This window comes from Prionailurus viverrinus, chromosome B1 (assembly GCF_022837055.1).
Source record: "Prionailurus viverrinus isolate Anna chromosome B1, UM_Priviv_1.0, whole genome shotgun sequence".
In the NCBI taxonomy this organism is placed as follows: domain Eukaryota; kingdom Metazoa; phylum Chordata; class Mammalia; order Carnivora; family Felidae; genus Prionailurus; species Prionailurus viverrinus.
In genome coordinates this window covers 110621854-110638062 of record NC_062564.1, presented here as the reverse complement: position 1 = coordinate 110638062, position 16209 = coordinate 110621854, and the positions used below count along the sequence as shown (strand labels likewise).

At 37.9% G+C, this 16209-nt stretch overlaps 1 protein-coding gene across 11 annotated transcripts in view; it reads left to right on the top strand.

Annotated features, from left to right (window-relative positions):
• Positions 1 to 16209, top strand: part of ANK2 (ankyrin 2) — a 273390-nt gene that overhangs the window by 183938 nt on the left and 73243 nt on the right. For 9 of the 11 annotated variants that reach the window (XM_047855606.1, XM_047855600.1, XM_047855602.1 and 6 more), the window contains 3 exons: positions 1592 to 1690; positions 2631 to 2729; positions 11181 to 11253. In XM_047855606.1, the coding sequence (XP_047711562.1) occupies positions 1592 to 1690; positions 2631 to 2729; positions 11181 to 11253 (271 nt within the window). Of the gene's footprint in view, positions 1 to 1591; positions 1691 to 2630; positions 2730 to 11180; positions 11254 to 12445; positions 12500 to 16209 lie in introns of all 11 variants that reach the window. The other 2 variants (XM_047855596.1, XM_047855597.1) reach the window with 1 other exon arrangement.

The window sequence follows — 16209 nt, the reverse complement described above, 5'->3', positions numbered from 1 at the left end:
TTGGTGGAACATTTGTAAACACAATGGAAAGGAAGAATTTTCGGGAAAATAATATCACTACTTTATGCTTCTCAGATGTCCATGAATTACTTTATTTGAGAGCAGAGTCCCTGCAATAGCAGGTTTCTCAGAGTCCCTGTAATCGGTTTATATTTCCAGGTTGCCTGGGGTGATTCCATTGCAGGGATGAATACCAAACATGGCAGGGCTGATGATGTTCTAGACTGAAAGGCTCTCAGACTGATAGACTCACACACATGTGGGGACATCCCCATGGACAAAAGAGCCACAGCAAAAGCATAAAAGGAATCATGTGGCATCTTGTGCATACAGACACTTCATGTAGATAGGAGCAGTATTGGTCACGAGGCAGCAGTGACACTAGATAAAGGGATATATATTCCTACAAGTTCATGGTATGAATGGACTACTCAGAACTTAGAACCCAGACAATGGGGTCTCAAATATATAGATGAAATTTTATCAGGATGAGGCAGGGAGATAATAAAAAAGTAGTCTGATAGCCATTGGCCATTGTGATCTATACAGGTTCTGAACCTAGAATGATCACAAAGAAATGATTTAACTGTTGTTTTCCATTTAATCACCTCTGACACAGGAAGAAAAATATTCATTTATCCAATCATCTATTCACTCAGTCACTCATTATTTATGGGACACCAACTATGTACCAAGCACCTTCATTTTTAGGATGATAACAAAGATTAAAAGACAAATATAAGGTCTGGTATCCGCCACAAAGTGAATGTTCAATGAATAATAGATAGTAATGCTTTGTTGTGCCTCCAAGGATTCTGGCGCCCTTTGTTTAATTAACATGAATATGCAACCAACCTGTGACCTACCTGCCACCCACTGGAGTTCTGAGCAAGACTGGCTTCCCACTAACCTCACCAGCAGCTCCTCACAAATCACGGATTACAGAGCTTTCAGCTATGAGGAAGTTCAGACTAGGATGTTAAAAAGAACCTAATTCTTAAAGTCATTTTTTGTTGAAAGTGGGCCACTCAGCTTTCAACGAAATGTTCCATTCTCTAAGTGTGCTCTTCTTGGACCAAAGCTGCTCTCTGAAAGGAATGGAAGATTTCGATTTCCTTTCGTTGGTTTAGAACCCCTAACGCTGGCCCAAAGATTATTAGAAAAGTCCTAACAAACAAGCAGTGGCTTGTGAAAATATCCTGTGCATCTTTCCGTTAAAAAGGTTTTGAGATTTTACTCTTTCTTTTTTCCCGGGGAAGAAAGCATTGTGATAATGCCCTTCTGTCATTAGAAATCTCTCAGCATACCCATTTTTAATGCTAATTAGTTAACATATAATAATAGCTATAATTTGGAGTTTGTTAGTCTATTTCATCAGCTAGTCTTTTCTCTTCGTTTAGCAGACCATAAGGTGAGAGGGAGTATTTGCTGGTGAGAAATGGGGTGGTGGTGATACTGCGCTCCAAATAAAAGGCATCCTTGATGGATTTGCTGTAAATAAGACTAAGAGATTCAAAATGAAGGCTAACCTAGTTTTCCTTCTCCCGCTGCAAATCTATGGTCGGGCCGTCGTCGCCACCGTCACCCACAGAACGGCTACACGCCTTTGCACCAGGCCGCCCAGCAGGGCCACACGCACATCATCAACGTCCTGCTGCAGCACGGGGCCAAGCCCAACGCCACGACCGCGGTAAGGCAGGCGCCGGCTGCCCCTCACCACGCTGCTGCTTCCTCCTCCTCTGCCGCCCTGGCGGCCGGCCCCTTGTCTGAGCTGAGTTCAGACACATCCCCCTTCGATAAATCCCCGCACTCTGGAAAGCCCGGGATTTCTGGAAAGCCTTTCCAGAAATCAGCGTGACTTCTCCGGTAGTGCTTCCCGGGGAGGGAGAGACGTGGGCCCGACTCGGGCCGTCTCTCTCTCTCGGGGGAGTGGGGCCCTGTGTCTAGGCTGCTGGAACGTGCTCTGCTTACAGCTGGCGCTCAGATGTGAGCGCGAGTCCGCCCCTCCCGCCCGGCCTTCTTAAGGGAGCACAGTTTGCGAGGCTGCTGGCTTAGACAAAGCTCTTCGGGATGTGGAGCCATTGAAATGTAAACTAAGCGGTGCAATTAAACAAACCGGGATCCCCAGTGGCCTGGGCTGGAGCCTGAGTTGCTGGCTCGCGCTCTTTTGCTGCACCGTGAGCTCTGTGCACAGCTGTAGCTAAATATGTTACTGAGTTCCCTGTGGTAACATCTTACCTGCAGCAGATGGCCTGACCTCTGATGAGGAGTAAGAATATTTGATACTTGCTAATAATTTTTGGAGGCATCATTCTCCGATCAAGAGGTACTTTCCTAAACACAGTGCAATATCTGTTGGGATGTTTGACAACCTTAGGGTTAAAGCGTCAAGTGCTTCTTATTAGAAGAGCAGGCAGATGCAGCTTGTTGTGTTACCATGGTGACCTGGGCTATAGTCTAAAGAAGTTACAAAGAGATTCAGCTGTAATGGTAAAAACTAGTGATTTTCCTAAGCTGTGCCTTGTTTTGGAAGGAAATGCTGGCTCATGCGGAGCAGCCGGTGAGCTCATTGGCTCAGGGCGCAGTCCTCCCTCTCAGTTCTCACTCTTTCTCTCTTTCACTGTCTCCAGAATGGCAACACTGCCTTGGCGATTGCTAAGCGTCTGGGCTACATCTCCGTGGTCGACACCCTGAAGGTTGTAACGGAGGAGGTCACCACCACCACCACGGTGAGTAAAAGGAACTGATGGGCTTTGGCTCCATTGTGTTGGTTTTCAAGCCACACACTTTTCACGTATAAAACGCGTTGAGCTTTTGGTTTTTGAACTTCTTTTGGTGACTATATTGCAGAACATAGAAGTATGCAGATGTAATAAATACATTTACACAATGGATACAGGGGTTTTAGCTTCCTCTAGTTAACATCAACCCATATAAAATGTAAACATAATTTTATTATATTTAGTTCTCCCCCCCACCCCCCACCGCCCCGGACTGACTTCTTTGTCGTTTCGCTGCTCTGCCCTTTCACTGTAGTTGGGTGTGACACCTACTGCGGGCACAGTTGTAGGACACTCCACAGCAAACTTCTGATCTTAGCCATGAGGTCACTCCAGCCTCTGGAAAGACCCTCAACCTCCAGATGCTGGGCTCATGACTGGATCAAATGCGTTCCCGTGAGAACAGTTCATCCTCACTTTCTTATTTCTGATTATTCCTTTACTGAAAAAGAAAATTGATTGTACTTAGTAGGCAAACTATATCTGTATCATGACACAGTATATATATGCTTAATTTTTTTTTTATTCCTTTGAATATGATTGCTGATTCTTTAGGAGAAGCGGTGATAATCACTGCCGTTTGCCAGAGAAACTCTAGGAGAGTGAAGGCTATGGTAATAGTGAGTTGTAAGGCTCTCTTACTATTCAGTTGGAGCAAAGCTTAACGGAGGCCTCGGAAGAGGGAGACTCACAGCTGAAAGTGGAAGTGCTATTCTCTTTGAACTTCTTAACGTTTTTTTCTTAAGCATGAACTCTAAGAACAACAGCTCTTTAATTTCTCTTTTTAAAATAGAAAAATAGAGCGACAGTAGAACATTAGATGTTCTTTAGAGACAATAAGATCATAAATCAACACAAAAAAAGTCTGGATGGGGTTCTAGTAAATGTCTTAAGCGAGCAATGATGCATATCGTTTTAGAACACTTGTTTATTTTGATAGATATGTGGGAAAAGAAAGGAATTTTATTCTTCGGACTGACACCAAGCCCCTGTCAACATTGAGGTAGATGGAATACAATTGGTTTGATGTGAAATTTTAAATAGAGTGGAGTATGATTTATTAATGAACTGCAAGACACAGCCTGAATTTAGATGGGAGAGAATAGTACTGCTTGTTTTCTCAAGCAGAATCTTAAAACCTTCAGCTAGTGCACCACAATATTTTGTTTAAAGATTTAAGGTATAGCTTCAATGAATTATATAGGAGAAAAAAACAAGTCTTGTCACTGCCTGTCACTATACTTCTCAATTGTTATGTGTGGCTGAATCTTAATGGCTTTTTCTTACTAGATGATTACTAGAAGAGGAAAATCTTCATATTAGGAACCTATAATATGTGTCTTTATTTGGAAACTTTGAAACAATGTATAAATCACAGATAAGTAAAGGCTTTAGTGGCAAGATTTAGTGGCCAAGCACATCAATTCTTAGAAGTCATGTTTTCTGTCAACTTTATTAGCTTTTCCATGCTCTGGTTATCACGTACATACATTTTTATCAAGTGACCACTAGATGGCAAGCTTGCTTTTTTTTTTTTTTTCCTATTTGATCTGCTTTTCCATTCATTTCTTTAAGTAACTCATTTTTTCAATATTTATTAGATAAAAAATATGCCCTGGGGTCTGTGCTGAGTACTGAAGAGTCATTAGTGGTGAAAACATTACCACCACCAACCCCCTCCCCTCCCCTCCCCAGCCAGCAGCTTACAGTTTAATGGGAGTGGAGAATGAGGCATGCTTTGTAGGGAGTATAAATTCTTCCTTAACATCAACAGAACTGTGGGACATATGTGTCTGGTTTCAAAGGGATTCTAGGCTCATAAATATTACTTAGAGTGAATGATTTTTAACTGTATAGTTCTATATTTGAAAATAGGAGCAATTAGCTTGCTAAATGCTATCACTAAACAAGTTCAGATACCTTTCAGAAATTAGACATGTGGTCACATCTCTACCACATGTAGCTCTAGTGGAATACGAAAACTACTCTTAGAGCTGTGAGCTTTTTATCTTTTCTGGTAACTATGATTCTTTACACTGCCTAGCTGAGCATTTCCTCAATCACAACCACTATACTTAGAAATCAAGTTTCTAGGTAAAAAGCCAACAAACAAATGTAAAACATAGTAGCATGTTTGTTTTTAGTTGGGATGAGAAGTCATTGCCTACATTAACTAAACAAGTACCCCCTTTATCTAAATGGCTAATTTTATTGGTAACATGTTTTGATGCTGCCCTATGTTTGCTTTCTGCCTCTCAGTATTGAATTCTTCTCTTAGAATTGTGAGTTTTATTGTTCCGTGAAATGGAATTTGGGATTAAGGATTGAAAATACGAACTTATTCCTGTTTATTATGTGGGCCTTCTTACTTTGCACTTCCTCTCTTTAGGAAGAGATTTTCATTCATACTTTTTTCACATATTGTTATGTGAAGCATGTTATCACATGTTAACATAATTTTAATGATATTAAAAATTAATATTTAGCGATTACAGATATGGCAGGCATTGAGGGTAGATCTAGATTCAAATTTAGGTTGTCAGATTCTGAAGACCATGTTCTTAATCACTCTGACATAACTGATCTTGACTTTACTAAAAGTAGTTTAACATGAATTTTGTGAAAGAAGTATTTTAATCTAGGGGTGTCTGGGTGGCTCAGTCAGTGAAGCATCCGACTTCAGTTCAGGTCATGATCTCACGGTTTGTGAGTTCGAGCCTCATGTTGGGCTCTGTGCTGACAGCTCGGAGCCTGCTTTCGGATTTTGTGTCTCCCTCTCTGTCTGACCTTCCCCCGCTCACGCTCTGTCTCTCACTCCTTCAAAAACAAACAAACATTAAAATTTTATTTTAAAAGAAGTGTTTTCACCTTATTTTCTATTAAAAACAACCCACTGAAATAATGTTATTTGTTGATTTTCCTGGAGGTATCATATTCAATATTATTTTCTAAAATCTGCAGATTCACTAAGGACAATTTGGAACTACTCACTGGTGAATAGGCAAATAGCAGAGACCATTTAATAATTATGTAAAATTAATAAAATTAAATTTAATGTTACCACCATTTAAGTGTAACAGTTGAATTACAGCTACACAACAAATGTACAAATTTCACATAAGTAGATTCATACGATGTGCCATTTGAGCAGCCATGTGAGTTCTCTTCCATGAAAGAAAGTTTCCCATGCTAATCCTCCTTCCAGAGTTCTTTCCCCCAATGTATGAATAAAGTCATTGTGTAGAGAGAAGAGTAAGGCGGCAGTCTGTAAGGGAGAAGCCACTGCTTCAGAAATTTCTGAGACATTCTGGAGTTGTGGTTTGTTTCCTTAACCTTTGCTTTTCTAACTTCACTTTGTAAGACCCAGTGGGGGATATGAGGCAGTTTAGCATTCTCCCAGGATTACAATCATTGTGTGTTTGCCAGAATGGACATCCAAGTGTGGGGGACACATTTCTGGCATCAGAAGCCGACAAGCTCAATTACCTAAAGCAGTTTGGAAGACTGAGCTATGACTCATCCCTGTACTTATTGATCAGCTGTCATTGATTATTTGTGTTATTTACATAATTTCAGAAATGATCATATTTTAAGTTGCATATGATCACTGTTGTGTAGACTAAAAATTACTGATTCAGCTACTAAAATAACAATGACATCATAAATTACTGAATAAGCTACTAAAATAAAAATAACATTATATTTACATTAGCATTTAAACATTGGGGAAATTTTTGACAAGAAATTAAGGAAATGTAAATATGCAGTGTCCTAAATCTTATCTAATGCTGTAAGTCATTTCAAACAGGAATCATAACAACAGCAATGCAATAAATCCATTTGAAGTTATCTGACACCTTTTGAGGTGGAGTCAAGATCTTTTTTTGAATACAGGTCCATTGACTAGAAGAAGGCTAAATGATCATTCTTGCGCAAAAAAAAATCATTATGACATACTATGTTTTATTTGTGTATATATCCTATATCTATATCTTGATATTTTGATAACTATATCTTGATCTAAATATTATCAAGTATATTATCTTAAAGCAATGTATATTAAAGCTTAAACATTATCAAGTATATTATCTTAAAGCAATGTATACTTAAAGTATATTATCATAAAGCAACACTATGCTGAGTGCAGAACCTTTTTAAACTTTTGACATACTTTTTTTTTTCTTTCTAATCTTCTGTATAATTGTTTCAGCCACACCTGAGTAGCACTTATTTTTGGTGACTCACCTATGTTGAGATTTCCAAACCATTTTCATTAGTTTTTATAGAAAAATATTATTTACATACTATTTAAATTATTACAGACATTCTGTTAACATGTACAATTGGTATAAATAGGTTTGGGAACAAAACCAAATTTAGCCCGTAGCTCCACTGATGGGAGCCATTGTGTGTGGGCATTAGGAGGTGGCATACTAGCCGAGACCACTCATCGTGCTGTGGTGACTTGGTGAGTATGTGATACAAAGGAAATGGTCGACAAGGGATGTGGGCTAAGTAGAGGTCAGTGAAACACACTTTTTTTTGCTTAAAAGAAACCAGATATTATCTATTATTCACAAAACAGCACGTTAAGGACGCCTGTTTTATTTTTTACATCTTTCCCACATCATAGTGCATATTAAAAACTCATTGTTAAGCCTTCCATCTATCATATCCTGTTTATATTGCCATATTATCTCATTTAATTACATAGGATTAAATTTGTGCCTTGTGCACCATTTTAACTTTGGAGTGGTTTCTAATCTTGACTACAGAATCTTAGATTCTATAGCAGGAGGAGAAGCCCGTGATCATTTAATTATATCCTTGTTTTCTATGTACTATTCAGATGCATTTGTATGAAACCATATATTTATGTTTTGATAATCAAGTTTTCAAAGGACACTTCTTTTTAAAGGGAAATATGTATTCATTTCTTATAATATTACTCATAAGTAGGAGGGCTTATTTGTGCATTTGACATGTATTTATTGATGGCCTTCTAAAGGTCAAACACTACATCACGAACAAATGCATACTATATTGACTACATTGCATGTCGAGGGCATTTTTACTATATTTACAGAAAAATATCTATGACCAATGTGATCACTGTGTGTTAATTTTTGATTGCCACCTATATTTGCTGATAATAACTTTGATAGTATTCAATGACCAAACTAAAGCAAAGCTATTTCCACTCTTAGAAACTCAAAGAAAATACGGTCCTATTATCAGTGTCTGAAGATACAAACTAAGAATATCGGGCAAGTTAACTTCATCATTTAAAAAATATTTCTGTCGCTTATTTTCAAATACAGAAGCATCCTCTTGTGGAACGTGACCTCTGAAGGGCAAATACTCTAGAACATTTCTGCAAAATAAGCTTTCTGGTGTAGTCTAGTACAGTAGATACCCCTTCACATTTTTAAATCATTTGCACTGAGAATCTTATTTAAAAATTAATAGAATATCATAGTTTAATAGGATGTCACCGTCTCTTTCCTCTATTTTAATTTTTTTTTTCAATGTTTATTTATTTTTGGGACAGAGAGAGACAGAGCATGAACAGGGGAGGGGCAGAGAGAGAGGGAGACACAGAATCGGAAACAGGCTCCAGGCTCTGAGCCATCAGCCCAGAGCCTGACGCGGGGCTCGAACTCCCGGACCGCGAGATCGTGACCTGGCTGAAGTCGGACGCTTAACCGACTGCGCCACCCAGGCGCCCCTCTTTCCTCTATTTTAAATGCAAATCACTTTTTGCAATTTATACGCTTCTCCAAATGGGTTCCGTTTTGAGCTCACAATAGACCCATCTGAACAGCTTTTTAAACATACTCATAGTTGGGGCACTTGGATGGCTTAGTTGAGCTCCGACTCTTGAGTTAAACTCACGATCTCACAGTTTGTGAGATAGAGCCCCTCTGTCAGGCTCTGTACCATGATTGCAAAGCCTGCTTGGGATCCTCTCTCTCTCTATTGTCTGTCTGTCTGTCTGTCTCTCTCTCTCTCTCTCTCTTTTCCCCAACCCTGCTCAATTGCATGCTCTCTCTGTCTCTCTCAATTTCCCTCAAAATAAATAAGCTTAAAAAAATAACGAAAATAAAAATACTCATAGCTGGGCCCTCAGGGGTTCTTATTTAATTGTTCTGTAATGGGATCCAAGCGACAGTGCTTTAAAATTTTCTCTGATTTTAATTAGCAGCTAGAGTTGAAAACCTTTGATATAAAACATAGGTTTTAATCTATTCATGTTAAATTTATAAACTAATATAGAAATAAGTAAACGATAGTCTTCTTAAGTTTGTTCATTTAACAAATATTTATTGACCACCTGTTATTATCCAGAATTTTGAATGGGTGCTTTTGTTTTTCCTAAAGTTTAGTTTGTTTTTGGTGAATAAGACATTATGGAATTCTTTAAACACCATCTGCAACATGCAGGAAAGCTGAATTTAGTACTTTAATCTTCAACTGTGGCTTCATTGGGATGACATGAGACTGACTTCTCAGTTTCTTCCCATTCTTTAACTGTTTTGTCACCCAAAAGAAAGTCTATTCAGTGGTTATGTGGATTTAAAATATATTTTGCATAATTGTGTATCATTGGTTTATTCAGTGTATATTTGAGAAGCACTTAACTATGTTTCAGGTTCTGTGGAAACGATCATATCGTTAATGACCCACACTCTTCTGTGGGAGCAGATAAAGGCACATACAGCTGTGTATGATGTAGTTGTAACAGTACATGACAGCAAATAGTCACAGTTAAAAATAAATTCATCAGGGAGGATTGGGGAATGTATCTCCATGGAAGTTACTTCTAATATGAGCCCAAGAAAAGAGGGAGAAGAATGTTTCTGGTAGAGGAAAGAATACATGGAAAAACTTGGAGGTATAAGAGAACGTTACCTGTGAACATGACTGTAACATGGAGTGAGAGATGAGGCCTTCCTGCCTCTCCTTTCTGCAATACCTGACTCTTCTGAGCCACTTTGTCTTGCTTTTTCTCGGAGGAGCTACAGGACCACTGAAAGGGCAGGTAGTATCGCATTGTGATTTCATCAGTCCCTCTAGACACACAGATATACATGTATATGTGGATATATTTTCAAATTAGTTGACTTACCCTGTAAACATATTTGAAGTTCTCTACTGCTTTGGGAAAGAAAAGAACTGGTGATAGGGTCATTGTAGCCATTAAAACAAGTCTGTTCTTTATGTAGCAAAGTTTAAAATCCTGAGACAAGCTGTTTATTATTGTATTTTAGTGGCTTTAATTAAAAATTTGACTTAGGTAGAGCTCCTGTTAAAATGCCAGTCGATGCACTTAATGCATTTTCAATGCAGACACTAGAGATATGAGCTTGAGACTTGACTGTCTTTAGGTGATATTTCAAGTAGTGAGATTGGATTTTTGTCTTTTTTTTTTTTAATATGTAATATCCTTGATGTCTGAAACAGTGCCTGGTATGCAGTAGGCATTCTAAATGTTTCTTGAGTGCCTTGAATGACTAAAAACTTCAGAGCCTCTTCAGTTTTAGGATGAATTTAATATTGAATTACAGTTATAATAATGATGTTGTGCCTGCAGATATTTGAGTGCTAACATGTTCCAAGCACTGTTCTTAGAACTCTTATTTCTATTATTTCACTTAATCTTCATAACAGTTTTACGAACTAGTATTATTATCTCTGTTTTACACATGAGAAAATTGAGGCACAGAGATATCAGGGAACTTGTGCCTCATAGCTAATAAATGATGAAATTAGAATTTGAACCCAGGTAGCCAGTCTTCAGAACCTGGTCTCTTAACCTTCCATTGCCTATCAGGAATGGAACGCAGTGGCCTTGACAGCTCTGGAGTGCTTTGGTGGAAGGCATATAAGTGACAAACCAGAACCGTAGACCCATGGATCCTCTGGTCCCAGAAGACATGTGTCACATTTTCTGCCCAGTTTGTCTTTCACCTTGTTTGCAACTTCTTTTCCGATGGCTTTGTTTTTAACAAATTACATACGTTCATTGCTTCTTTTTAAAGCTTTTCTGGAGACATCACTCAGTTTGTTTTAGGGAAGCCCTGAAAACGTTAATCTGCTTTCTCAATATGACTAATTATTAATGCCATTGCTAAAGAATTTATTTTCAGAAAGGTACTCAAAATAATGAACTTCCTCTTGTACAACTTCACTGGAGTCAATGATTGTATATCTTCAGAAAGAACAAAGGAATTTTCATGAAAGAGAATAAGAAAAGAAGCTTCCAAACATGCATGTGGGAAGATGAAATGCCCAGGGACGGATGGCTTGCTGAGGCTGTCCATGTGACCTCCTCAGTGATTCTTTTGCTCTTGTGTTGGAATTTAACTTGCATATTAATGATTTTTTTTTCCTTTGCAGACTATTACGGAAAAACACAAGCTAAATGTTCCTGAGACGATGACTGAGGTTCTTGATGTTTCTGATGAAGAGGGTAAGAATTTTATTCAGTTTCTGTGACATCTGTCACTCTCTTACACAAAGACAAGCAAGCCATCCTTTTTCTCAGGGACTAAGCTGGTGCAGTGAGTATGAGTGACAGCATCCTAACATTTAAAATTACTTTTTCACCCTTGTTTCAGAACATACACTTTTGCCATTTGGGGCAGAGAGGATAGCAATTAGTCTATTTTTTCAATGGGTATTATCTTTAATGTGTTACTAAATGACAGGACTGGAAAAGTGGAAAGGCACTGGAAATTGGCCAACTGTGGAAAAAAAATCTGCCTGATAATACAATTATTATTAATGTATGTTTTAATTATGTTAAAATACACTTTCAAAGTTACTCTTAAAGCCCTTAAAAGTATACTTTCTCAATGGTATCTCGAGCAATCTCTGTTTCTGATTGGTTCCAATGAACAGAATATATTTTAAGTCCAGAGGAAAGGAGGCTTAGATAAGGTTAAAATTAGTAAGTCATACTAATTCAACATAAGAATTTGATTAAGTCATCGCATATGTCCTGTATAGTCTTAGAGTTGATAAAAAGTGTCTAAGGTGGTGGATTTCAAAGTGTGAGAGGCTAGGGCTCTAAAAGGAGCACCAGGGTCTGCCTGGCGGGAGGATGGGGTATTGGAATGTAATACCCAATGGGGTAGGGAGTGTGTTGCTCCCTACCTCCACTTCAGTTAGAGCAGCTGACTTTCCTTGAACAAAAATATCGCTGCCAAAAAATCATGCATGCAGCTAATGAGGTATGTAATGAAGCATGTAACCAAATTTCAATAGTACAGCTTTTGGTCAAATGTATATGTTTGAAAAATTATTGCCATAGATCGTAGTACTAGTGTCAATAATAACTGCTTTTACTAAGAAATATTAGAAGCAGATTTTTAGGTTCCTCAAGATAGAACCATAAAGTAAAACTTCACTTGACATGTTATTTGGAACCAATTTGTTCACCTACTGGTAACAGGCACCGACGTATCTCAGCTTTTGTAAGAACTTACGACAAGAATGAGCACTTTGGTCACTGTATTAGTATAAATAAATTAATAATGGCCAAAGGTAGTAGTTCCAAGTATTATAATAATGTTGTGTTCCTTCCTAACACTTGCCAGCTAATTTTCAGCATCCATATATGAGCATCATATTTTGTTTTCTGGGGTCATCTTTCTTAACAGCTTTTAAACAGTTCGGTGGCAACTTTATTGACGGGGAAGCGCTTAGTGATTCAGGTATCTTTAGAGGAAGGGATTGGAGTGAAAGCTTTTTTTTGCTTTTAATTTTTCTTAACTGGAGAGAAGCAACTCGCCTGCTATTTAAATCTGGGTGCCTAATACTAATCTGTTTCTTTTGAAATAGCGTGTCTAATATGGATGGAGTTGTGTATGTGTGCATGTGAGTGTGTGGATTTTATTAACTTGGAAGCTTAAAGCCATAACCTGCTTTTACTACTAATGAGTTTGCTACCTATTATTAGAATTAAATTGTTGAGAACTATTAGTAGAATTAAATTACCTAATGAGCATTATGTAAATATTTTTCCATAACTAGGTCTCTTGTTAGAATACAAATTCAGAGAAAAAAAAATAATTCTTTGATAAGTTGACATTTAACTAGCATGAACCTGTTAAAACTAAGACGACTTGACTGATTGTATTTCATATCCTTCTTGGATGGAGATAAGTTTTAGATATGGCTAAAAATATATGAAATGGATAGCTATTATGTGATTTATTAAGGTAGCTAGGAATAAAGAAAAAGTAACTCTTAAAATGATTTAGGGCAGCTTTGGCATATAGGGAAAAATGAATAAAATAAAATATTCTATCCACTGAGAAAGATTCAAGGTACATTTGGCACCACTTTAAGCAAACCTGCTACATGAAAATCTAAATTTATAGATCAAATAAATTAGTGATTATTTAATTTCCTTATTTCCTACATAATTATTAAATAATTCTGATAGCTAATGCATTCAGAGTACTTCGTGGGTTTATAGAAATTCCATTCATGTGAAACAGTTTCTTGGAGCTGCTTATTGCATAATGTAAGATGTAGCTATGACATCTTGTGTACTTTTGTTAAAACACTTATAGATTAAGAGTTATTAGTGATAAAAGTCTTGATTTGAGAGAAATATTGGCTAATGATCAAGAATATCTTTTACGGTGACAGAAGAAGCTTTCTTTTTTTTTAGACATAGCCAAACGCTTAGTAACATTTTTTTCCGAGAAAGAAATTCAAGTTGAATAATTTTTATGTGTAGGATATACAGTATTTGAGTATTGTGAGGTAACTTTTAGTGCAAAGAATTAGTATAAAGAAACTTGGCTGGTTGACATTGCCAACCCGTTAATGTTTTATGTGCTTAAAATGTTTTTGTGGAACCTATTATCCATATGGACGAGGTGCAGCCACGTGTGTTTTGAAGGTATTAGTCAATTCCTGCCTTTTTTAAAAATCTGTTTTGATAGTAGTATGTGTTTCAAAATTCAAAAGGATATTCAAGCCAAGTACAGATGTCCTTTCAAGCTAACTTGATATAGTAATCAGGATATCCACTTATGAATCCAGTCCACAGATAGTAAAAGTGATGTTATCGTCTATAAAGTTCTATCCCTGTACCACGGGGGAATCAAAGGTGGACATAGGGCATGCCGTTAGAAACATATATGGAGAGATAATGTAGAAGTTAAATGAAGTGTAACTGCAGGCACTATCCCATCACTGTTCATATGTGCCCTGGAAGGTCAGGAGGAGAGACCTGGCACAGTGCCGTGGACTTGCTGAAATGGAGAGATCAATAGGAAGGTGACACAGATTTTAGAGAGTAGAGAAGGAGTGTGGAAGTATGGAAGGTCCTGAGATAGGAAAGTGCAAGAGAGAGACACAGAGTGGCAAAATAATCCAGTCATTCGGTTTGGCTAATGCATTAAAACATATTGGGCTTCGCTGTGGAATGGTTGAATTATTAACTGAAAAGTCTGGGAAATTAGGGCATATTAAAATTTTTGATTAATGAGTGAAACATATCTAATTTTTACAAAGATTAAGCCAGCCATGTTACACTAAATGAGTGTATTAGGAAGAAATTGGAAGGAAGGAGATATTTGATGGAAGAGAAAATATTTGCTAAGCATCTACAATGCTAGGTTCATTATCTCATTTAATCCCCATGGCATCCACATGAGATAGACTATGGATTTCCCCTCATTGTTTTTCAGGTGAGGAAGGGCTCACCTGAACATGAAAGGACTAAGACTTAAACACACTAAGTAGTTTGCTCAACAGCACACAGCCATTAAGTGCTGGATGGAGAATGTAAGCCCAGTATGAAAGCTGCTATAATAGCTCAGTCATATTATAAATAAGTCCTGGTGGAGCAACATGGCAGGAAAAGGTAGAAATGGGAATTCAGTACGAGAGTATCGTACTGTGCAGACGAAAACAGAGCTGTAAGAGTAATCCTCTACATCTTCATAAGATCATGAGCTGATCCCCGCCTTTGCTGACTCAGCTCCACAGCAGTAAGTTATATAGTGGGGCTCAGGGGTCATAACACTTATGTAACTAAAATACCTGTAGAAACGTGACTCCCGTCCCACATACTCAAACAATTGTTTCCTTTTTTTTTTAAGTAAAAAAAGTTTTTTACCCCGTATATTCCTGTGTTTGGATGGTTTGTACAAACTTCTCCACTGGCTCTCTGGAATGATGTGTACTAATAATAATCAAGAGAACTCCAGAAGGGCAGTGTTATGATGCAGTGTAGAGGCATCAGCTATTATCTCCATCGGACACACTTCTGCTGTGAACACTTGACACTTTGTGAGGCTGTTCACTTCTTCCTTGTATTATATGACAGATTCTGCATCCAGCTATTCCCTTCACCTTTGCATAAATAAGAGTAGACTTAGTCTTCCCGAATGTTAACAAAACTTGCGTACTTTTTTTTTTTTCTGGAAAGAATTTAGCCTTATAGCCAAACCAGACAAAGCCTGTGTTTCGGTACACCAATTCTTAGAATTGATCTTACAATCTTTTCCCCCAGAAATAAACAAAGGGGCACCCAACTTAGTTGGACTTATAAAAACACTCCTATGTAAAAATGTACCAATCATACAAGAGAGGGGGAAATAGGAGGAACAAACAAATCCTACAAGGCCTATAACAAAATGTCTGAGCTTCTTGATTTTATCACTATGTTCAGACACTCTCTTTCTGGACTGTTTGCCATTGCTCACCAACATGAACGTGTACTATTGCCAAGTTATTTCACGTAGTATTCTCTAAATAAGTAATGATTATTAGTCTTTCATATTGTTTTTACTGCCCTCCATGACCCCTTACACATGAGCCTCTCTCCTGAAGTACTGACAATCTCTGCCCATGAAAACTGAGCCCGAACAAATACTCAGCTTCAATTCTTTCTTCAGTGAGTGCTTCACCAGCTTTACTGAATTTCCGAGGAATATCACAAGAAATTACTACAAACTTAGTGGCTCAAACCTATTCTCTCACAGTTCTGGGAGTGAAAAGTCTATGGTGGGACCATACTAACCTCCAATGGCTCTAGGGAAGAGTCTTGTCTCCTCCAGCTTCTAGTAGCTGTCAGTGATTCTTGGTGTTCACCCCTTGGTTTTTAGACACATTGCTTCAACCTTCACATGGCATGCTTTCACATGGCATTCTCCTCTGTGTCTCTTTCTCTGTCTCTTATATGAATGTTCACATTGGATTTATCCAGTATATCTCATCTTGGTCCTTAACTTAGTTATGTCTGTAAAGGACATATCTCCAAATAATGCCACATCCTCACGTTCCAAATGGACATGAAATTTTAGGGAGGAGACTACTGAACCTATCACGTCATCCTAAAGTGATCTCTCTCTCTTCTGACCTTTTGGGCTTCTTTTTTTTTTTTTTTAGAGAAAGAGAGGGA